This window comes from Typopeltis vanoorti, chromosome 15 (genome assembly GCF_054136105.1).
Source record: "Typopeltis vanoorti isolate ZY-2024b chromosome 15, IOZ_Tvanoo_1.0, whole genome shotgun sequence".
Lineage (NCBI taxonomy): Eukaryota > Metazoa > Arthropoda > Arachnida > Uropygi > Thelyphonidae > Typopeltis > Typopeltis vanoorti.
Genome location: NC_143563.1, coordinates 12,820,524 through 12,845,879, shown reverse-complemented (window position 1 = coordinate 12,845,879; position 25,356 = coordinate 12,820,524). Strand labels below are relative to the sequence as shown.

Here is a 25,356-nt window from a genome sequence, read left to right as displayed (position 1 = left end):
ATTGTATTAGTAGAAATCCTTCAATGATTATAGGAAGATGTTAGTGGATGAAAAATAGTACATTGGTAATTGCTGCAGATATGGTTGAGGTATTCAATAATAAGCAGTTAATAAGGGTGTTTGACTCCCATAATTGTAACGTCTTGAGGAGCTTGAGTGTAGAACATATGGTGCAGGAGAAATTGATAGTGAGTGAGCAGGAAGAAATAAGCAAACTTGATGTTAATAACAATAGGACATGACAACTGTATCATTCTTAAAAGAATGATATGGGGATTTAACAGCAGCCTTGACATATCTGTTTAACAAGAATCTTCCAATGGAGTATGTCTCAAGAAAATTAGGGTAAAAAAAAGAGGAGATAAGAATGAGGCTGCCAATTATAGGCTGGTTTGTGTATCTGGGATCATGATTAAGATTAGAGCGGTTGGGGAGAAGTAGAATTCATAGGTTAATAAGTTGGAAGTGGTGATAACAGTGGTGCTAGTAGAAGTAGTTGTGCTTCACGTGGCTTGCAGGTAAGTCTTTTTATTTTAGTTAATATTAATAATGTATGTATGGTCTGTACTGTTGTATGGTGCAGAAACTTGGACCTTGAGGACAACTTCAATAAAAAAAATTGAAGCCTTTGAGATATGATTATATAGATAAATGTTAAAAATCCCACGGACAGCAAAAACGTCCAATCAGAAAGTACTGGAACAAATGGGGAAATCACGTGAACTTTTAGATACCATAAAAAGTAGGAAAGTGCATATCTTGATCACCTACTTTGTAATGAAAAATATGATCCTTCAATTGATTATAAAAGGGAAGATAAACGGAAGAAGACGAAGAAAATCTTGGTTGGCAGACATCAGACAGTGGACTGGCATGAGCTCTGAGGGACTGTTCAGAGTCACTGAGGATCGATCAAAATTTGTCAAGGTGGTCACTGACCTCCGATAGGAGATGGCACTCAAAGAAAAAGAAGAAGAAGAATATTAATAATTTTAGTTAGTAATTATTACTGGTAGTATTTTACTCACTTTAGACTGTGTAACAGAGTGCATGTGTTTTTTTTGTGAATTTTAATATGGGATATCATTCAAAAAGTGTTTTTCATTGCACTGATGCAAATGAGGAAAATGACAACCAATGTTTATGTTCACTACATTGTTTCACATGTAATATTTTGTACAGTGTAGTGTGTGTGTTAAATGTACTCATTGCCAAGAGTGAATGGCTTATGGTAAGTAAGTGAAAGTACAAAAAGAGTGTGTCAGAAGTGTTTCATGTGTGAGTGCAAGAAATGCAAGTCATATGGAAAGTTGAATATGAATGAGAGTATGAAAGAAATTGCTGAATGATAAGGTGACATGAAGAGTGAAATAGTGAGCTTATGGGAGTTCTTCACAGGACATAATGCAAGTTAGAGCAATGAAGAAACAATTGGCATGTGGTACAGCAGGATGGGGAATGAAAGAAAAAGTGAATATGAGTAGTAAGGAGAAGGTATTGTATGGAGATTCAATGATAAGAGGTGTGCTTAATGAAAAGTGAAAAAAAATGTATGTTTCCCAAGGCAAAGATCAAGGATGTTAGTGAAGCCTATTATTTGCAGAAGGGAGAAGAGAAAGAGGTGACTATTTTGGATGGCATAAATTATTTGAGAGGTGAGAAATATGCAATGAGAGAGGCAAAAATTTGAAATGAGAGAGTTCAAAGAAACAAAAATGAAGAATGAGAAAGTAAAAATTGTGAGTCTGCTTCCTGTGCATTCACTTCATACATCTATAAACCATATGTGCAGTTTATAGATGATAGATGTATGAAGTTCATTCATTCATTTCGTATGCTGATTCAATGGCCGTGAGCCCCTTTTACAGGGAGGTATGGCACCACCTCAATCCCCCTCTATTTTTATCCGGGCTCGGGACCAGCATAGCTGACAATTCAGACCTATGGCTGGAGGGATTGTCTTAAGTATTCCTGACTGTATCCATATGTGTTCACTGGGACCAGTTTGTGGGATGAAAAACCCCATTTAAACTGGGGGAAAAACCCTGCTATCCATGCCCAAGACTAGCTAACTTGGCTATGGCCAAGGAAGATCCTTAAGCTCGTCACGTTGTTGATAGGGAATTGAACCTAGGACACTCCTTTCCCGGGCATATGGTTGCGAAGCCACTAGGCTAACCGTGCAGATGATGTATGTGAATTTGATGAATAAAAGAACTTATATATGCTTCATCAGCTGTATCTGAATGGTTTTGGAGTTGGATGTTTGGAGAGAGAGAGAGAGAGTGTGTGTGTGTGTGTGTGTGTGTGTGTGTGTGTGTGTGTGTGTGTGTGTGTGTGTGTGTGTGTGTGTGTGTGTGTGTGTGTGTGTGTGTGTGTGTGTGTTGTTCAGTGAAGAGGCTGGGAGAACAAACTCAGGGAAACTCAGCAAAACCTAGGGAAAATAAGTGTGTGGACAGAAACGATTACAGAAGGCTGAATGCAGTTTCACTGGTTTCAAACCTGAATTATTGGTAATGACATTATGCAAGAGTAACTGTAGATCTAAGGAGTATTGAAATACATTTTGATATTGATAAAGTTACAGGGAGGTAACTATATCATCTGTGTATTTTCAGAAAGGATAGGGAGAAAATAAGACAGGAGGTGGGATATTGCTGATGATAGCAGAAGAATCTCATCTAACAAAAATAGAAATGAAGGAGGATATTAGTTCTGAGGGAGATGGTTCACTCACTCGAGGCTATCTGGTGTAAGATAGAAACCAACAGAACTAAATATATTGTTGGTTGCTGATATATAGACCAGGAGGTGTATGGAAAGATGTGGATCTTGCAGATTAGCATGACTGCAGCCCAAGCAATTATTATGGGAGACTTATGAACACACAGATTAGAGGGAGAAAAGGGACATGGTAAAATGGAAGTGGAATTTATACAGTTGGTAAGGAATATCTACCTTAAACAGTATGCCATAGAGGGGACCAGTGGTTTCAGCATACTGGATCTGGTAATAGCATCAGAAGATGTATCCATAACCAAGGCAGACACTCTGTCTCCAATCAGGGAAATTGACCTGCACTGGGAGGTTGTCTCTGTCAAGAAAGAGTTTATGTTGAGAGACTATTATGAGAGACTTAAGAGGCAGCTTAGAACAGTTGGCTTAAGGAGCTATAAGGAAAAAATGTCAGTAGTGCATGGGAAGTTGTCAGGGATTGTTTAAGAGAAGCAGTATTCACACTGACTGCATATTCATAGTCAGGAAGACCAAGTGGAGGTTAGGTGGATGAGTAGAGATATAAAGTAAGAAGTGCAAAAAAAAAAAAAAAAAAAGAAGAAGAAGAAAAGAAAATATTGTGTAGGGAATATAAAGAAAGAAGGTGATCAGCCTACTTGTGAGTAGTGCAATGTGCAGGCAAGAAGAACTACCAGTATGGAAAAAAAAAAAAAAAAAAAAAAAAAAGTTAAGCAGATTATAAGGGAAAATTAGATAAGCTAAAGTAAATCTAAAAACATTTTTCAGTGTATAGTGGATAATGGGAAGATTAATTATGGAAAGATGACTATAATCAATACTGATGGTAAGAAGGTGACACAAACAGAAGAAATAATTGCATATTGAAAAATATCAATGTCAACATGGCAGAGGGACTGAATGGCATGCTGGCCTGTGTACTATGAGAATGTGCAGGAGAACTGTCAGTGCCTCTGATGAAGTTGTTTAATCTAAGTCTCAGCTCTGAAAAATTTCCAAGGGAGCAGAAAGAGTTTAGCATAGTTCCATTACATAAAAGTGGATCGAAGACAGAAGCAGCAAATTACAGACCAATTAGTATCTCAGGAGTGGCAGTTAAAGAATTGGTAAAGTTGGCTAAAACTAAACTCCAGGCATGGGTGGCTTTGTAAAAGGTAGATCCTACCTTAGTAATTTACTCACATTTTATAATAGTAACAGGATTTAGGTATAGGAAATGGATACACCATGATACTGCTGGAATTTGCAAAGGCATCTGATAGAATATCACATGGAAAAGTATTACATAAGTTGGAGTAAATAAGAATGGATATGAAACTGGTGGCATGGATGGAGAGTGGGGGTTGACAGATGCCAGAGAGTAGTATATGGTGGCATGGAACCAAGGAGAATGACAAGTGGAGTACCTCAGGGCTCTGCACTAGGGTCACTGCTATTTAATTTGTATGTTAATGATATAGGGAATGAGTTAAGAGAGGATATTCAGTTGTTTGCTGATGATGCAAAACTGGCAAGGATAATAGTTGATAAAGGGGATGTAGATATTCTGCAGAATGAGATAGAAAAGCAGAATGGAATGGTCAGTATAAAGTGTAGGGATAATTGTGCAAAAAGGAGGCAATTAAGTTTTATGTTACTAATGCATGAAGCATTTGGAACAAGGAGAAGCTGGACATTAGTCAGCTCTTCTTGGACAAAGGTTATTGGTATTAGTGAGAAAGCTGTAGTATTTTCAGGGTGAACAGAGAAAATATAATTGGGAGAGGGGTATTACTAATGATGGCTTTCAAGAGCAGATCAGTGAAATAGAAAGTAGTACATTTGAGGCCATCTTGTGTGAGATAGAGACTAACAGGACAAAATATATAGTTGGTTGCTGCTGTAGGCTAGGAAATGCAAAGAATAATGTGAAGGATATGGATTGGCAAATAAACTCAATGAGTAGAGGATGGATAATTATTATAGGGTACTTCAACTATAGGGACATAGACTGGAAGGAGTAAAGGTCACATGGGAAAATGGAAATGGAATTTATGCATACTGCATGGGAAATAGTCAAGGAGGTGTTTGAAGGTGGGGGATAGCAGAATGCATGCCTGATTCAGGAGGATAAATAAAGTAGGAATTAAGTGGATGAGTAATATCATTAAGCATCAACTGCTAAAAAAGAAAGGCTTGTGGAATACATTTAAAAAGAAAGGTGATCAGCAGTTTTGTGACCAGTATAAAGAACAGGTCAGAAAGGTGACTGGTGTGTAAGGAAGGCAAACAAAGAGTATGAGATGAAATTAGCTGAGCAAGGAACATCTGAAGGGGTTCTTCAGTATGTGGCAAGTAAAAAGAAGAATGATTTTGATGAATGCTGATGGTAGGGAGGTGACTGAAGTAGATGAAATGGTTGAATTACTCAGCGATCGCTTTGCAAAGATGTATATTATCCAGGTGGAGATATTGCAGTAACAGATATAACAAGGGCTAATATTGAAACAAAGGTAGATAAAGCAAACATGTACATGATCTTAGATGGGATATCAGCTTGCATATCATGAAAATGTGCTAGGGTAATGTAAGCGTCTTTGATCAGATTGTTTAATTTGAATCTCAGCTCTGTGAGAGTCCCAAGAGAATGGAAAGAAGGGAAAATAATTCCATTGCATAAAGGAGGCTCCAACACAAAAGTAGAAAATTATTGACTGATCAACACTGTAGGAGTGGTGGTGGTCCAAGTTTTGGAGAACTTGGTTAAAAGCAAGATTCAGGAATAAGTGGGGAGAAATCAGATATTGTATGGTTTCAGTTTTGTGAAGAGTAGGTCATGCCTCAGTAAGTTTGATAAGGATTACACGATAATACTGCTAGATTTTACAAAAGCATTTGACAGGGTAATGCACAGAACTTTGTTTCATTAACTGGAGCAAATGGGAAACAATATGAAACTGGTGAGGTCGATAAAACAGTGGCTAATGGACAGACATCAGAGAGTAGTTCATGGAGGAGTTGAGTCCTGTAGGAGGCATGACTAGCAGTGTGTCACAAGGCTCTGTGCTTGGGCCACTGCTATTTAATCTGTACATTAACGGTATGGGAAATCTGAAGTGAAATGTTGAGTTGTTTGCTGATGATGTAAAACTGGGTACAGCCTGAATGACTAGCAGTTTAAATGTGACAAAGTATAAGGTTATGCATTTTGGGATGAAAAGATTATCAGCTATGTACTGCACTGATGGAACTGAACTGCAAGAAATTATGGAAGCTAGGGATTTGGGGATGCTAATGGACTGTGGGTTAAAATTCAGAGACATATTGCAAAAAGTCCCTAAAATAACTCATAGAATTACCTGCTTATTGAAGAACACACTAGCAAACAGAGGTGCTTAGAAGAAATATTCAAACTTCTTGATTGGGAAGGGCAAGGTCTGAAGACAAATGGAAGATATTTAAGCCATTTATGCTTTGCAGATGACATAGTTATCTTTACTTCAACTGCACATGAATTACAGACTCATATCCAAGAACTCCAAATTGCTAGCAAAACAGCTCGCCTAAAGATAAACCTAAAGAAGACCCAAGTTATGTTCAATAGCTATGTCCAACCAGAAATAATAAAAATCAATAGTGAGGAAATGAAACAAGTAGACCATTACATATACTTAGGACAACAGATATTAATGGAACAAAATATCATGGATGAAATTAAAAGATGCACGATATTTGGGTGGAAAGCATTTGGAAAATTACATTCAATATTCAAAAGCTAACTATCATTATGCCTAAAGAGAAAAGTTTTTAAACAATGTATTCTTCATATATTGACATATGGCTGTGAAACATGGACACTAAATGCAAAGGAAATTCAGAAATTAAGAACAACACAATTTAGTATGGAAAGAAGTATGCTTGATATCACAAGATTGGATCACAAAAGGAATACCCAGATAAGAAATCAAACCAAAGTCTCTGATATCATACGAAGAGTGAAACATCTGAAGTGGCAATGGGCTGGGCATATTGCTCGAGGACAAGATCAACGATGGACAAAAGAAGTACTGGATTGGATTCCACGAGAGTTAAAATGACCACAGCGCTGACCTAAATCATGGTGTATTGATATCATCAATTTGCAGGAGTCACATGGAAAAGGAGAGCCATTGAGCATACAGTTTTGGAGTAATCTTGGAAAGGCCTTCATCCAGCAGTGGATCGCCAATGGCTGATGATATATATATATATATATATATATATCAAGTATGTGATAAGAGTTAGATAATCCAGATACCATGCTCTAGATCAGAGGTGTCCAACTCGTAACTCTGGACTGTTAGTAATGCGACCCCATAAGATATTAAACTTTTAACATTATTATGTGATGCAAAAAATATAAAATATGCTATCTTTCTTCCCGTTTTGATACAGGAATTTGAGAATAGGTTTCAAGATTTCAGAAAACATTAACAATTTTTTTGTATATTTGTGACTCCATTTTCAGTTGACATATAAATACATTGAATTTAATAATTGAATAAGACCTATCTTCCCAGAGAAAAATATCCTCCTTTGTTTCACAATCACACTTTATTCATGTCATCGCTTTTTGGTAGTACGTACATTTGTGAACAATTATTTTCAAGAATGAAGCAGATGAAGATTAAAGTTAGATTAAAAATTTTTGACAAGAACCTTGAGAACTCACTACAAATTGCAACCACTTCCATCGAACCAGACATTGATGCAATGATTTCATGTAAACAAAGCCAAATATCTCACTAGTTTTGTGTTAATGCTGACCTCTTTTTTTAAATGTTATTATAAAAAATTAAAATAATATATAATAAGTTTTGTTACTTATATACATTAACTATATTATACATTTTATATGTAGCCCAAGACAATTCTTCTTCACTCAATGTGGCCTAGGCAAGCCAAAAGGTTGGACACCCATGCTCTAGTTACTAAAAGTAGTACTTTTTTTGAAAAAAAAAAAAAAAAAAAGCTTCCACTAATCAAATCAGTGGTCTCACACCTATATAAATTATCTACCATTTAAAGACATGCACAAACATCCATACCAAAGTGAGATTTGAATTAACATTTTGGTTAGCGAACTGAACTGGGATGGTATCCACCAGACAACAAGAATGACAAATATCAGAATAATAAAGCAAATAAACTAAAATCAACAGGGTATATATATATATATATTCCATTTTATTACAGAACTCACCAAAACTGTTGCAATAGTCCCTTTTAAATCTCCAAAATTTGAAAATAAGTCTTGTGCAAGATCTTGCAAAAAATGTTTTTCATCAACTTCACATTTTAGTGACTTTAAGGACTAAGAAATAGTCAATAAATAAATAATAATTTGACAAGACAGTGCACATAATTATAATAATTATTACATTATATATATATATATATATTCATTTTTCTAAATTAACTGATTTATATATATAATTATATATTATATTTAATAATTATATTAAATATTATAATAAGAATTATAATATAAATTAAAGATGCCAAGAAATTATATTCTTGGTTTCATTTTTCTCCAAGTGTAAGCAAACAAAGTTTGTGAGTGCAGTCACTTCATGACTGGGTACTTGCAATATAGAGGCTAATGACTTAACAGAACTGGGATACTTGTATGTACAGGCTAATGACTTCATATCAAATTGCCTTATACAAAGGCAACTGATGTGAAGTGTGAAGTCATTAGCCTCTATAGCCCAGTTGTGAAGTGACTTCACTTGCAAACTTTGTTTGCTTACACTTGGATAAAGGATGAAACCAAGAATAAATTTCTTGGCATCTTTAATTTATAGTATAGCCAAATGAATACAGTATAGTTATAGTAAAGCCAAATAATAGTAAAACTGCAGGTTTTAGTGTCTGGTGTCAAACTGGATTCCTACTCTAATTCCATTAATGTAAGTGGAAATGTCAAGATATTTTCTGTTATTAACAAATGTAATAAAAAAATAAATAAAAAAATCAGCTAACGCCTTTTTATTCCCGTATATGGGAGTAGGCGAGGCCATTTAGCCCTATCTAACGTTTGGAGACTGAGTGGGCAGTTCAATCTCCACTGGTACCAATCAGAGATAGATGGCACAAGGCTATCACTAATTAAGCGGTATGCAGTGAAGAGAGACGGCTCAAATGTGCCGCCATCTCGTGGTCCCTAACCCTAACACAATATATTTAATGTCTGAAATAATGTGGGGTCTACGGTCGTATGTTCATATTACATAGTACAAATGTAATATGAACTGGTCATCTTTCAACCATACCAGATGGACTTAGCTTTTCTAATTTAACCAGCTCTCCTTCCAAATAGGTTTTAGTATTTTCTAGTTTATTATCATCATCATCCCAAGACCCCCATTGAGTCAAAGACTCATCTAAGACCCTTTGTCATATACACAGCTCATCATACCATACCTTAAATACATTCAAATTCTCTGCAGACACCACACTCTCAGGCAAGGCATTCCAATCAATCCACAACTCCACATGCAAAAAACCTGCCTCTCACTCCCTTGTCCACACCCTCCTTATACAACTTTCAGGGATGACTTCTTGTTCTCCCCTGATCTCTGGCCATTTTATGAAAAACCTCTTCAACATTGATCCTATAACAACCCCTTACCAACTTGTATGTCTTTATCATATTGCCTCTCTTCTTGCTATCCACTAGACTCTGTAAATTGCATCTTCTCAACCTTTCCTGTATTTTTCTCTTGACCAACTTCTCCAATACCTTGACGATGACTCCTGATATGCTGATCAGTCGGTAATTTGCAACAGCAGCCCTGGAGCCATCATTATGCAATGAAACTATTTTCCTCCTCTTTCCATCCCCCTCCTTGAGACTAACCCATAGCTGAGACTTAAATTAAACAATATGGTCAAGAGCACTGACAATATTGCCTTTGCCACTTCAGTAAGAGTTGAGCTGGTATACCATCCAATCCCACAGATGTTTTCACATTAAGGTTCTATAATATGCTATTCACCTCCATTTCATTCACCTCAGTTCCTGTATAAGCGATTGGTTCCCTCATTCCTGCAATATCATTGCCTGGATGGTATACTCTTACAAAATGTTCACTTATGTTATTTTTTTTGGTTTGTGGTTCGTGAGGGTTGGTTCTTAATTTTGAATATGACTTATCAATTGCTTCCTTGTGGCCAGGGATCCTAAATTTCTCCCTGGAACACGGACTCTAACAAATTTATTTGTTCTGCACCAGTTAGAGTTGTCTTTCTTAATAAACTCTGGGCCCTTTCCCTGATCTAGATAACTATCCTGCTTGACTCTAATCAGGCAGAATGGTTTCCAAATTTTGGGAGATTGCAGTCGTGCCCTTTTCTAGCCTTAATATTACTTAATCACTCTTTCTCCTTTTTCACACAGTCCATATTTTGGTGAGTGGCAATGTTGTTCTCAAACACAATTCGATGACCAGGATTCGACTATAAACATAAAGTTTTATTTTACACTATCAGTATACATGAAACATAAATCAATCAATTTGTTAATTCCCTTAAATTAAATTAAACATTTTAAGTAGCATTACATGACAATTTCAGAATATGACATATCTATTATCTTCTAAGAGAGGGCATGCACATAGGTATATACTAAGAATTGTCTAGACATGTATCTTTAGGGAGACAGCTAAGGTAACACATACAAATTCTTTTGCTTTTGAAAAGATTACATAACATGGCTCTTCAGAATACCAATCCAATGTCCCTAAAAATTCCACTAACTAACAAAATAGTCTCAGTCTTCCTTTCTGCAAATGTGCTTAAACCGAATTTTTCATTCAATGCTCCCTCTTGAACTTTAGATAAGTCAAATTACCTTACCATTTCTTCCAAAATGCAGTCTCACTCAATCACCACATGCATATCCTAGTTGGACCTTTGTTCACTCTGCAGATTGCTTTCCCATCTCATGGATTGATGCGCACTGGATTTTCACCGTCGTTGGGAAACATTTGAGGTGCTTGTCTGGAACTTCTGTACCCTACAGAAGGGAGATCACGGTTCGGGGTTCATTTTTTGGATCTGAGCCCCTTTTTCATCAGACTGCGCTTGGAGGTTTCTTTGTCGAACCTCCTTCTCACGTCATACCTCTTTCACCTCCTTCCCCACTCTCTCGCTTTTCTGACCATCAACTTCCTTTTTTACCTGCAGCTTACAGTCATGGTCGCATCAAAGAGTTTCATCTCGAACCCGTGAGAGAGCTCCTCCCAGGGAATTTGTGAAATCTTGCTTGTAAGGTTCAACAATGGGTTTATCAAGGTCATGACCTTATGGCTCTTAGTCATCACTGTGGCATGCACAGTTTCATAGAATCTGTCCTTGAGTTGATTGTCAACATTCCCTTCCTTTTTTTTTGTTGCAATTTACACATATTATTCTTCTGTTCCTCTTTACACATATTATTTTCCACTTCCAATTTACACACATATATTTCCCTTTTACTTCACACATTTTAATATTTTACAATGTTTCCTCTCCATTGGTTGAATAGAACACTTAATAGATAATTATATGATACACTTCACCCCCTTTCCTTATTTCTTTCTAGTACACTTTTCACCAGCAGTACAGGTATTTTCTTTATTTAGGCTCCGTTCTTGTTAGATCCTGAATGAGGGTCTGTCTAGGCAAGCCTCATTCATGATCTAACACTTAGTAATTCTACTATTTTGACTGATTCAGATACCTCCCTACCATCAGCATTCCTTAAAATCATTTGGTAATCTATTATGTGGTAATCTGTCAAACACCTCTGCAAAATCTAACTATACCACTGTGTATCTATCTCCTTTGTCCAATGAAGTTGCCACTTTATTGTAATACGGAAGTAGATTACTAAAACATGACCTCCCTTTAGCAAATCCATGCTGTTCATCAAAAATAATACCACTGTTATAAAAACTTCCAATACCACTGTTGTCAACCCAATTCTGGATCCAGGTTCTCGCTAGCTTCTCCAACAATTTAACCACGACAACTGACACACAGATATAGGCTCTCCTTTATCACATAACAGTAATAAGAATATATTATTCTTCGTATTTTCTTACTATGTAACACCTTCAAGGAATCCAAGGGCTCATCTCAGACATCACACAATCTACACTACGTAATCCTCCATCTGCACATTATGTCATCCACTGCCTAGTAGTATTTGTCTGTTAAATGCATGTGATCTCTGACTGATTTGCCAGTATGTAGTAAGAAAAAAAAACAGATTTCAAGGAGAAAAAACCTGCTACCTCCACATTGAAGGTGATCTTTGCTGCCTTTTATAGCTGAAGGTGAGGGATATCAGCTCCCTCACTTTCAAATGAAAAAGCCAACATAAAGATTCCTCTTGTCACAACAAGAATAGAATTCAGGTCTTTTCCAATTTAAAAGCAAAATGTTTAGTCATTCTTCCAAATGTGCTACAGAGGCATTATGTTTTTTTTTCTAGGGAAAGACTTCATTCAGTGTTCAATCTCATATCTTTTTAGTGTTGCAATGGGCTGACCATATGATTTCCTCCTTATTATGGTTATTATCTGCTCTGACCAAATAACTGAAATTCATGTTGGAATGAAATTTTTCATTCTCCATTCCACCCACGCCTGCCCAGTATGCAAACCATGGTTCTACAAGTATGCCAAAGAAGTCTAAGAAAAAATTTAGAATATCTTTTCTTCCTCTTTCACTATTCAGCCTAACTTAAAGACCATCCTGCTATATCCTTTATCCCCTCTATTTTACACTTTGTGCATTTCTAATCTTGTTAAATATTATTATACCTTCAATGTATTTTAACATTTTAAACTGAATAGTTTCAATTGTGAATTTTCGTGGTTTCTGCATGTTTCCTGTATATGTCAATACTAGTCTAACAATTCCTTTATAGATTATTATCATTATTATTTATGTCATTCTTCCAGATAAAGCTGTTAAGACATTTAATATTCTACTAGCTTTTATTGTTTGTTCTTAGGCCTCTTATTATGAATATTATTATTAAAAAATTTTGGGTATCTCCATGAAGTCAAAGACTCATAGTGTGAGACCAATAGTAATAAATATTCCAACTCTGGTTTACACCCAGAGTGGGAATAATAATCATACTTTGCATTGATTCACTGAAGAAGCACTTGCAAGCATCTCTAACAACCCATTCATAACATTCAAAAATAAAAATAAAAAAAATAGTCCTCATACTTTTGCTAACCACATTCCTACACAAAGTATTATATTATTATTATTCAGTCCTCCATGGAGTCAAAAGACTCATCGTGGGAGGTCCTTCCTAAGAAACACAAAGTCTATCAAGACTCATCGAGGAGAGGTCCCATTCCTAAGAAACACAAAGTCTATCATACCACTCCTTAAACTCACTGACCATTCTCGCTCTCACCACTCCATCGGGCAATGCATTCCATGGTTCAACCATCCTCCATGCAAAGAAACCACTCCTCACCCTCTTTCTCACAGTTTCCTTTCGTAACTTCCAGGGATGGCCCCTTGTCATGATTCCTTCCTGCTGTTCAACCAAGCAAAAGAACTCCCCAGTGTCAACCCTGTAACCACCCCTCAATAGTTTAAAAGTCTCAATCATATCACCTCTCCTTCTTCTATCCACCAAACTCTGCAGTACACATTTACTCAGCCAATCCTCATAACTAAAATTGTACAGTCCTGACACCATCTTTGTTATCTGCCTTTGTACCCTTTCCACAGTTAATTAATCCCCCTTCAAATTCTGGGGACCAAATCTGAGAATGATAGTCCAAGTGTGGTCTGATCAGGGTCTTATACAACGGAATGATAACTGTTTTATCTCTGCAGGTCAGCGTCCTTCTCATAATTGCAGCAATCCTCTGTGTTACCTTCACCACCTTTGCAATATGTCCCCTAAATTTCAGGTTTCTATCAATCGTCAACCCCAGATCTCTTGTCTCCCCTACTTCCTCCAGTATAACTCCTCCCATAGAGTATGCAGCATCCTATCGATGTTTCCCAAACCACAAGACCTTACATTTTGCTGCATTAAACTGAGACCCCCATTCATTTGCCCATCTATCTAGCTTATTCAAATCCTCTTGCAGGGCTGTCGCATCTGCACTATTACTAATAATCCTTCCCAGCTTCACATCATCTGCAAACAATTGAATATCCCCTTGCAATCTATTGACAATGTCATTGATATAAAGGTTAAACAATATAGGTCCCAGTACTGAGCCCTGTGGGATCCCACTTGTAACTCTGTGCTTCCTTGAAACTGCCACACCATACACAACTCTCTGATACCTATCACACAGCCAATCCTGAATTCAGTTGACCAATCTGACACCCAGATTGCAACTTAAATATCAGCTAATCAAGTGGCATCCTGTCAAATGCCTTGGCTAAGTCTAAGAAAATGGCAGTATATGCCTTTCCCTCATCTAATGCTCTTGTAACTTTATCAAAAAAGGCTAGCATATTGCTAAAACAAGAGCACCCCTTCACAAATCCATGTTGAATCTCACAGATAACATTACCCTCATCTTCCCAATGTTGTATACGGTCCCTAACTAATTTCTCCAAGATCTAACTAACTACTGATGACACACAAACTGGCCTATAATTAGACACTTCCAGTCTGCTACCATCCTTATGCAATGGCACTATCTTACCTTCCTTCCATTTCATGGGCACCTTTCCCGCAGCCAGACTTTCATTGAAAAGCCAGGTCAAAGGCAATGTCTGTTCCCTAGCACATTCTCTCAAAACTCGTGGTGAAATACCATCCAGTCCCAGAGTTTACTGATATTCAGAGTACTCAGTATTTGAAACACACTCTCCTCCTATACCTCTAAACCTCGAACCTGCCCAATCCCTCTAGCATTAAAACTGACTCCTCCAGGATGAAATACTCCAATAAAGTGTTCATTGAACAATTCCACTATGTCTTCTGCATCAGTCACTCTATTCCCATTTTTATCCCACAAGATCATTCTTCCACAGTCATTTCTCCTCCTACTGGCCATATATCTAAAAAATTCCCTATGATTTTATTTGGATCTTAGTGCCAATCTCCTCTCATATTCCAGTTTCGTCTTCCTTACCATACTAGTCACTCTTCTGGCCTGTGTTTTATATTCTTCATGCATCTGCTCTTCACCTGTCTCTTTATATCTCTTCCAAAGCCTGTTTTTTGAATGCAGTTCCTGTTTAATATTGTTTGCCATCCACTTTACTCCAAATTGCGTCCTCTTCTTCACTTGTGGTATACAACTTCCCACTGATGCTAACAAATATTCTTTCATAATTTCCCACGCACTAATGATATCCCAGCCTTCCAATTCCTCCCTCCATGAAACTTCCCGAAGTTGACATCTTAGACTATTATAATCACCTGCCTTATAATTCCACATACGTTCCCTTCTCTTTGATACTCCTGCATGTCTATTCATTTTCCAAGTCAAATCCATATGGGCTCTCTCTCCAATTGGTGGGAGAGATGTCATCTCAGTTATTATTAACTCTTGTGATGCTATAACCAAATCCAAAACTCTTGAACCTCTTGTTCCCTCTATTACATGTTGCCTAAGACATTTGTCCCTCAAGAATTCTAGAAATTCCATTTCCTTATTGCTACATGCATCTTCCTCTCCCCAATTTATACTACTGTAGTTAAAATCTCACATAACAATCATTCTTCTTGCACTTGCCAAACTCAACTGTCTTAACATTTCCTTGTCCCACCCTCTGTGCTCCTGGGTCTGTAGCAACACCCCACTAAATATCCTGTCTTGCCCACCTCTACCTCACACCATATACTTTTAAAATCATTAGTGCCACTGGCTTCCAAAGTCTCCACTCTTAGAGGACATAGGTCGTTACTTATCATAAGCAGTACCACCACCACACTTTCCCTTCCTATCCTGCCGAAAAATGCTGTACCCAGCGTCTTCTATTCCTGTTATTATATCCTCTTCTGTCAACCACGTCTCACTGATCCCAATAATTTTTGGCCAGGCTGATGCTATATGCGCTACCAATTCCTCTCCCTTATTCCGGATACTCCTGACATTAGTATAAAACATATAAATGCCATTGTTTCTATACCCAGCATTATCTCCTCTAGACGCTACTGGGCTTAGTGTTAGCTGATGTTGTCCCCCTTCTCCCAAGTGCCCATTCTCACAAGAGGTCCACCTCTGCTACCATCCTCCCTGGACACACTGACTTCTTCAGAACAGCAATCTCTCAAGATGCCTACGTCCTTCCTCATTCAAATGTAAGTGGTCTCTCACATACAGTTCCTCTCTGTCCTCAAATGCACTCCAAGCATCCACATATTCCAGTCCTCTCTTGTCACACATTCTAGCTATTATGTCATTCAATATTACTGTTCTTCTGCTCAGCTCGTCATTATCATGCCTAGGCAATACAAACACTATCTTTCTTCTCTATGTCTTATTTCGTACCACCTCAAGCAAGAATCTCATATCTCTCGCTGCTCTATTTACACCACCACTCAAGTCATTTGTTCCCACCATCACAATCATCTCATCCACCTTTTCACCTCTCTTTTCACACTTTCTATCGTTCCTCCTGGCAAATACTCCTCATGTAGCCTATCTTGAATATCACGGATCATTGAGTTCCCATACATTATACCTCTTACCATTCCCTCTCTCCTATTGTTTCCATTTTCTCCTATTTTTTCATTTCCAGACCTCTCTCTCTCTCTCTCTCATTCCATCTCTCCTACTGTTTCCATTCTCTCCTCTTCTAGCACTCCCATACCTCTCCTCTCCTATCATTCCCAAAACTCTTTCTCTCTCCCCTACTCCGATTTGCGTTGCATTTATCTCTTCCATTCTCCTAATCTCATCTTTCATACTTCTCCCAAGACATTCCACCTCCTCTATCTCCCTCAGCAGGTCAGTCACTCTTAATCGAAATTCACTCTCCTAAACAAAACCATCTCCTAAACTTTCATAGTCACTCACACCCTCTACACTATCAACTATTATTTTCTCATTCATATATTTTTCTTCATTCTCTCCTATCACACTACTCGTGTTCTGGTATTTATTTCCCGTTCCTGGAGCAACAAGATCGGTTATTGAGATATTTACTGCATTTATTTCCTCCCACTGCCTGCACTTTACGTACACACGCATCCTTCCCCCCTTTCACAAGGCAGATATCCAATTCCCGAGATGCATACATGCTGCAAATACTGCATGCCACAAACTCCCTTATTATATTGCTTATAATAGAGATCTTAAATGGCAGAGGACTTGGCGACATGCCATTTGCGACTGCAGCTGAATCTGCCATCATTCGTTACTGCTGAGGGACTACAAAAATAAATGCTAAATAAGTATTAGGGAGTATAAATAAATAAGAAAAGTACAAACAATTACAAGCAAAACAAAACATTAAGTACACTAAGTAAAATGAAATAAAATTAAATACAGTAATGAAAACTTAGCTTCGTCTTGTCCTCCACTGTTATGCATCCGACCCCATCTTCTCAGTAACCAAAATACACAATATCACGACAACAACTAACTTCAAAAAACAACCACTTAAGTACACTTGTATTCCAGAGAAACAATTTAGCACTCAAAAACGTAGAAAAACAGACTATTCACCAATTAAAAATCACTTATTTCAGCACAGCTCAAATTCACTGCCATGTATGCAAGAAGTGAAGAACAATAAGTGACCTCATCTTCTTTCACTTCCTGCAAGGCATTGAAAAGATTTTCATTAGAGATATAAAGCCACTTTAATAATTTATGTTTCTATCATGCCATCTTGTTCTGTTGACTATCTAGTAAAAGATTTATTCTGTCCTATTAGGCAACATTCTATAAACCTGTCATAATCTTCGTCACTTGCCTCTTCTGTAGACATTTAGTTCTGTTCCTAAATATTTTATCTTAATAACTTGTTCAATCATTCTCCTTTTGATTTCTAATTTACATGTTATGGGTTTCAAGCAACTATCATAAATTTTTTTTCTTTCCTACTGCATTACTGAATGTATTTAATAATATTTATAAATCTTCATTTTTTGCAAATAAAATTATATCATCAGGATATCTGATTATTCTTAATTTTTCATTTTTTAATTTGTATTCCAAACTTTTTCCATTTTGTTTACTTCTTTTATTATTTCATTTCTTACTAAATTAAATAAGGTGGGCTTAATGAATATCTCCTAGTCTAATTCTTTTGGTTTTAATTTCCTCAGTTTGTACTTGTTTGTAATTTATTACAGAACTGTCATGTTATCTGTGTGGGTAATCTTAGTTAGTTTTGAAATTTGTTTTAGTATTTTTCTTATAGGCTTTGGAGAAACAGAGTTACTGAGAGAAGTAGAAGCCATAGGAAATAAGTTGAGAAGCAAGAACAGAGAAATTAGAACTAGAAGGCTAAATGACGTGAGGCAACAAAAGAGAGTTATGCGAATGATAGGGGGAGATATAATATTATATAATATATACAGGGTGTTCGGGATAAATTTGACAGTTTCGTAAGGAAAAAGAAAATCTTCTTTGTATCTATTAAATTTAATGAATTGACAAAAAAACATTACAGGCAGAGTTAATTACAATACTATCAACAAGATTTACTCAAAATAACCACCATTAGCATCGATCACAGCTTCAATTCTGCTTCGGAACCTCGAACAAGCTGATGCTACAGTCTCCCTGGGAAGGGCCGCAAAAACTGTTTTAATTTTATCCATTAACTGGGCTTTTGTATTACTGGAAGTGCGATTGGTGTCTTTTTCAACTGCGCCCCATACAAAATAATCCATGGGGTTAAGGTCTGGGGAGTTTGGAGGCCAAACATTTGGACTGGTGAAGTCGTAGAAATTTTCAGACAACCATTTTTGACTTTTCCCAGAGGTGTGGCAAGGGGCCGAATCCTGCTGCCATACATACGGCCTACCATTGGCTGCCCTTGTTATCCAGGGCTTGACTACAGTTAGCAACTACACGAACAAAGCCCGAATTCCAATGCCAGGGTTCTTCAACACCTGTTCCTGCAGATTTGCGAGGAATTCTGCTGTACGAACGCAATCAGATCGTCTGCTAGGGATCTTTCTTCTTGCTACATCCTCGTAGTCACCATTGCAAGTCTCTAGTTCATGCCTGATTGTTTTTACTGTATTCAGGGAGCATTGGGCAGCAGTCGTAATATTCTTATTTTGATGGCGGGCACGAATCATCATGATACAAGTTATTCTCTTCCATGATTCAGGTGGGTTCCAGCTATCCATCCTTTCTGACATCTTGTATATGAATGAAGAAGGGTCCAAACTTTTAAATGAAGAGAAGTGTGTGTTAATACATGTAACTTACGGAAAAATATAATTATAAATATGTCAAATTTACCCCGAATACCCTGTATATATATATATTATATTTGTAATAAATTTTTTAACTTGAGGATATTGTATATTAGGATAACCAAGTTATTTTATAAACTTGGTTATTTTAACTCCTAATCATTATGTAAAGAGTATGCAAACAATTAAGTTTGCGCTTGAAACAGAGTTCAAGTCTAAAGATGGTACAACACTAGGGCAACTCATTGTAAAGGTGGGAAAAGATCTGATCACTATTCTTAGTATTTTCCCATAATGTAAAGCACATCTCACTAGAAAATCTAAAGATGGTACAACACCAGGGCAACTCATTGTAAAGGTGGGTAAAGAGCTCTGATCACTATTCTTAGTATTTTCCCATAATGTAAAGCACATCTCACTAGAAGATGTATACTGCAATGCATTATGCATGGGGTCACTACCCAGACTGGTTTCAACCTTTTTTTTGAGGTCTCCTCAGTGAGTAGCTAGACCCTAAATATACCAAGGTAATAGTAATACGGAGCCTTATCAACTTTACCTGTAGAAGTTGCAACAAGGTGTTTTTATTTTTAATAAAAATCTCTGGAGGAGATATAGATGTAATAAATTTTATAAACTTGGTTATTTTAACTCCTAATTCCAAGTATGCAAACAAATAAGTTTGCACCTGAAACAGAGTTCAAGTCTAAAGATGGTATAACACCAAGGCAACTCATTGTAAAGGTGGGTAAAGCTCTGAACACTATTCTTAGTATTTTCCCATAATGTAAAGCACATCTCACTAGAAGATGTATACTGCAATGCATTATGGGTGGAGTCACTACCCAGACCGGTTTCAACCTTTCATTATGGGTAGTGACCCCACCCATAATGCATTGCAGTATACATCTTCTAGTGAGAGGTGCTTTACATTATGGGGAAAATACTAAGAATAGTGATCAGAGCTTTACCCACCTTTACAATGAGTTGCCTTGGTGTTATACCATCTTTAGACTTGAACTCTGTTTCAGGTGCAAACTTATTTGTTTGCATACTTGGGATTAGGAGTTAAAATAACCAAGTTTATAAAATAACTTGGTTATCCTAATATATATATATATATATATATATATATATCAATTTGTTGTATTAACTCGGTATTGGGATATGTTCATATTTATATATACTGACTATAACTGAGACTAGAATAACAATTAAATTTATTCAAAATGCAACATGTTTCATCGGATTGTCTGACTTCTTCAGGCATGGGAACATAGAAAGCAAATAAACACTATAAAAAACATCGTATCACTATACAAACGACTATTATAAAATTCAATTAGTTTTGAACTGTAGCTACAGTCTGTGTTGAAGTTCTGTTGTTAAGTAGCTGCGTGTATCTGATTTCACGAGTGTGCCAATATCGGATAGCAGAGATGAAAGAGTCCGGTAGATTATAGATAAGGTTATTATTTATGTCATGAGGGTCCATAACAATTTCCTTAGATTCGACTATGCGGCGCTCCACCTCGTCATGGCAAATATGAAGGTTTGAGGTTGTTGTCCGGTTTATCTCATGTTGACGGCCTTCATCATTTGTGTTTACTGAAAACAGTACATGGCTCGACAGGGCACTTGCTCTAGTTCTTTTGTAGGCTGTCCCTCTGGTGTTCTTCCAGATGTAGGAGGATGGATTTTTCAGTTTGGCCATAGTAATGCTTCCTGCAGTCACATGTGATTTTGTACACTCCAGGGAATTGTAGATGGTTGTGAGCCTGTTTGTATTTGCTTAAAATCGATCTTAGTTTAGGAAGAGTAGAGAAACAGGTTTTTATGTTGAACTTTCGTAAAATTCTTCTTAGTTTCGTGGAGAGCGAGCTGATATATGGTAAGGAGATATAACCTTTGGGATTGTCTTGTGTTTCTGGGTTGTTTTGATGGCGGCAGTATAGATGCATATTAATAGTTTTCGACGAGCAGCCATTAGGTGAGAAGGTTCTTTGTAGATGTTGTAGTTCATTTTTTAGATCTTCATCATCTGACAGTACAGATCTGGCACGATGTGCTAGGGTTGAGATGATACCCACTTTCTGTGCAGGATAGTGATGTAAGGATGCACATCTGGAAGAACACCAGAGGGACATTGCCTACAAAAGAACTAGAGCAAGTGCCCTGTCAAGCTATGTACTGTTTTCATTAAACACAAATGATGAAGGCCATCAACATGAGATAAACTGGACAACAACCTCAAACCTTCATATGCCAAGACGAGGTGGAATGACGCATAGTCGAGTCTAAGGAAATTGTTATGGACCCTCATCACATAAATAATAACCTTAGCTATAATCTACCGGACTCTTTCAGCTCTGCTATCCGATATTAGCTCGTGAAATCAGACGCACGCAGCTGCTTAACAACAGAACTTCAACACGGACTGTAGCTACAGTTCAAAACTAATTGAATTTTATAACAGTCGTTTGTATAGTGATACGATACTTATAGTGTTTATTTGCTTTCTATGTTCCCATGCTTGAAGAAGTTGGACAATCCGATGAAATATGTTGTGTTTTGAATAAATTTAATTGTTATTCTAGTCTCGGTTATAGTGAGTATATATAAATATGAATACACATATATATATATATATATATATATATATATATATATATGTTAAAGATGCTATTTTAAAGCTATTTTAAACCTCGTTTTACTCCATTCCCCAAGTAAGCAAACAGACAAATAAGTCAAGTCTGTCACGTAGTGCAAGTCTAAGCGACCCGTAAAGTAGTACAAGTCTAAGTGACCCCTAAAGTAGTCAAGTCTAGGCAACTCGTGATAAAGGTGAAATAAGCTCTGATCACTATTTTTAATATTTACCCTTAATGCAAAGTCCACCTCCTTTAGGAGATGTATAATGCTATGCATTAAAGGCGGGGGGGGGGGGGCACTACCCAGACTGGTTTCAACCTTTATTGAGGTCTCATCAGTGGGAGCCAGGCTTAGAAATACCAAGGTTAAGTAATACAGAGCTTATAAGTATTTTACCAAAACAAGCTACCATAAAGTGCTTTGACCTTATTAAATAAAAATCTCAGGATGAGAGATAGATGGAGGAAGTTTTTCACCTTGAGTATAATATATGTTAAAGATGCCAAGCTATTTTAAACCTGGTTTTACTCCATTTAAGTGACCCATAAAGTAGTACAAATCTAGGCAACTTGTGGTAAAGGTGGAATAAGCTCTGATCACTATTCTTAATATTTACCCTTTACCACGAGTTGCCTAGACTTGTACTACTTTACGGGTCACTTAGACTTGCACTGCGTGCAGGCACAAACTTGCCTTATTTGTCTTTGCTTACTTGGGAAATGGAGTAAAACCAGGTTTAAAATAGCTTGGCATCTTTAACATATATTATACCCAAGGTAAAAAATTCTTACACACACACACACACACAGAGAGAGAGAGAGAGAATGGAACAAATAGGAAAAGAAAGGGAATGACAGAAAGTCAATATATTGCAGAGTGAGGGATGGAGAGAAGAGAGAAAAGCAAATAAGTCAGAGAACAGAAGAAATACAGAGGAGAGAGAGAGAGTGGTAGAAGTGAGATTCAGTGATTCATGGAGTGCAAAACAGAATGCCAGAGAGTGTGAATGTGACATTTCAATAAGTAAAAATGTAAATGAGATGATAGTGGTCAGTACAAATGATAAGAGAGGCAGCTTGAATTGGGTGGTGAGAGATCTGAGATTAATTTTAAGAGGCTGTGCATCAGAATAGTGAGGGAGGAAGACAGTGCACATACCAGATATGTTAATACAGAACTGAGGAGAAGAGCAGCAATAATAAATGACATGATAGTAAGAATGTATTGAAAGAGAGGCTTGGATTATGTGGATGACTGGAGTGCATTTGATTACAGAAGTGAACTGTATGTGAGAGACAGACTGCATTTGAACACAGAAGGATGCAGGCACCTATGGAGATTATAGTTCTCTGGGCAAGTCAGATGTTAGGTGACATCTCTGCCACCATCTTCCATGGATGCTGGTAGAGATTGCCTCTTGCAGGAATTGCTTGGGAGAGGTGAGAATGTATGCTATATTGTGGAGTCTAGTAGAACAGTACATATAGGAATAGTGATAATGCACTGATGCTTCTCTATACAAATGACAAGAATACCAGAAGCTACAGCATTATAAATTGGTAGAGGAAACAGCATACAGTAGTAAGGAAATGGAATTTGGGGAACTCTTGTGGGACAAATGTCTTAGGTGACATTTTGGATTTGGTCCTAGCATCAGAGGATCTGATTGCAACTGAGATATCTACCATCCTTTTCCCCCAGTTAGAGAGACAGTGGACATGTAGTCTCGACTTTGAGAATGAAAGACATAGAGAAATATACAAGGAGAAAAGAATTTATGTGAAATTATAAAGCAGTTGATTATATTATTATAATCACCTGCCTTGTAGTTGTATTACAGTTATATACCTCAAGTCAAAAAATTATAAAGTTTTTATCTTTATCTAAAAATAACATGACAGGAATTGCAGATGAAAAAGAGGTTATGAAAAAAAAAGTATAAAGAGAGGGATAGAAAACAGTTAGTTGCATGAGGAAAGATGCAAGACCCAGGCCAAGAAAGCGAATAGTGTAGTAAGGAAGACAAAACTGGAATACAAGATGAGATAAGCCCTAGGATCCAAGGAAAATTGTTAGGGGTTTGTTCGTTAGGGCTAGTAAGAGGAGGATTGTGGAAGAATTGCACTCTTAGATGAAAATGTGATTGAATGATTAAGCAGGAGTACAAGATAATGCCACTGCATAAGGATGGTGGTGGTAGAATGCAAGCGTGAAACTGCAGACTGGTTTGTATTTCTTCTGTAGTTGTTAAGATTCTGAAGAAGTTAGTCAGAGATCATGTACAGAATTCAGCAGAACGAGAGTAATGTTACCTATGAGGATCAGCATTGATTTGTTAAGGGATGCTCTTGTTTTGATGATCTAATTATCTTTTATAAAGTAACAAAAGTGGCTGATTAGGACAAGACACACACTGCCACTTATTTGGATTTTGCAAAGGCATTTGACAAGGTGCCATGATAGCTGATATTTCAGTTATAGCATATGTATTTAGATATCAGATTAGTGAACTGGATTGGAGATTTTTTGTCAAATGCACACCAGAGAGTTGTGTGTTAGGGTGTGGTGTCAAGGAAGCATAAGGTTACAAGTGGAGTTCCAGGGCTCAGTACTGAGATCCCTAAGCCGGTACCTTCAACAGGGTGTAGCATAGCGGCAGCCTGCCTATTGGCGCAGCTTAATAAGGGCACTTGTTCAGCTATATTGCGGTAGGCAATGTCGCTACGCTAACAATTTCTGTTAGCGTAGCAAGCATGGAAAGAAGTTTTTCCAAGCTTAAACTGATTGAAAATTATTTGCAAACAGCAATGACCCAAGAAAGATTGGTTGGTCTAGCAACTATATTGATAGAGGTGGACAAAGCTTATAATTTAAATTTAGAAGAGCTTATAAACAGCTTTATTGTGCGATATCATCATAGAGCTAACATTTAATTAATATTATTATGTAATTGTTTTGTATTAATGTTTCTTTTGTAATAAAAATAAAATAGCAATTGGAGATTTTCTTATATTCTTGTCTTATAATCCATCAGGGGCGATATTTAATTGTTTGCCTCAGGATGCGATCTAATCTGGCGACGGCCCTGCCCTAAGCTTTAACCAAAGTTTAACTTTTATGTCAATAAAATTGCAGTGGATTGTAGGGGTCAGGGGGGATATTCAGTTGTTTGCAGATGATGTATAGCTGCCCAGGGTTATCAGTAATCCTGTAGATGTGGTAACCCTTCAGAATTTGAATAAACTAGACAGATTGCAAAATAATAATAATAATAACAATAATTATAATAATTATTATTATTATTGTTATTATACCTCCATGGAATACTCATTGCAGGAGAACCAATCTATCCACACAATCTATCATACCTCTCCTTGAACCCGCTAACTATCTGTTAGTAGGTTCAAGGAGAGGTATGATAGACTCATTCAACTCATTCACAACTCTGCAAGCAGAAAATCCGAGTCCTCACATCCCCTACTAACGACACCTTTATTCAACTTCCAGGTATGACTCCTTGTTCTGGTCCCTTTAGCCAAGTGCAGAAACATTTCCCCTGC

General features: G+C 37.1%; 1 protein-coding gene across 1 annotated transcript in view; it reads right to left on the bottom strand.

The window, feature by feature from the left end:
- The window catches only part of LOC150098392 (cAMP and cAMP-inhibited cGMP 3',5'-cyclic phosphodiesterase 10A-like), a 534,534-nt gene that overhangs the window by 226,329 nt on the left and 282,849 nt on the right, over positions 1–25,356 (bottom strand). Inside the window, exon 11 of the mRNA XM_090405194.1 lies at positions 7,976–8,086. Within this exon, the coding sequence (XP_090261320.1) occupies positions 7,976–8,086 (111 nt within the window). The remainder of the gene's footprint in view (positions 1–7,975; positions 8,087–25,356) is intronic.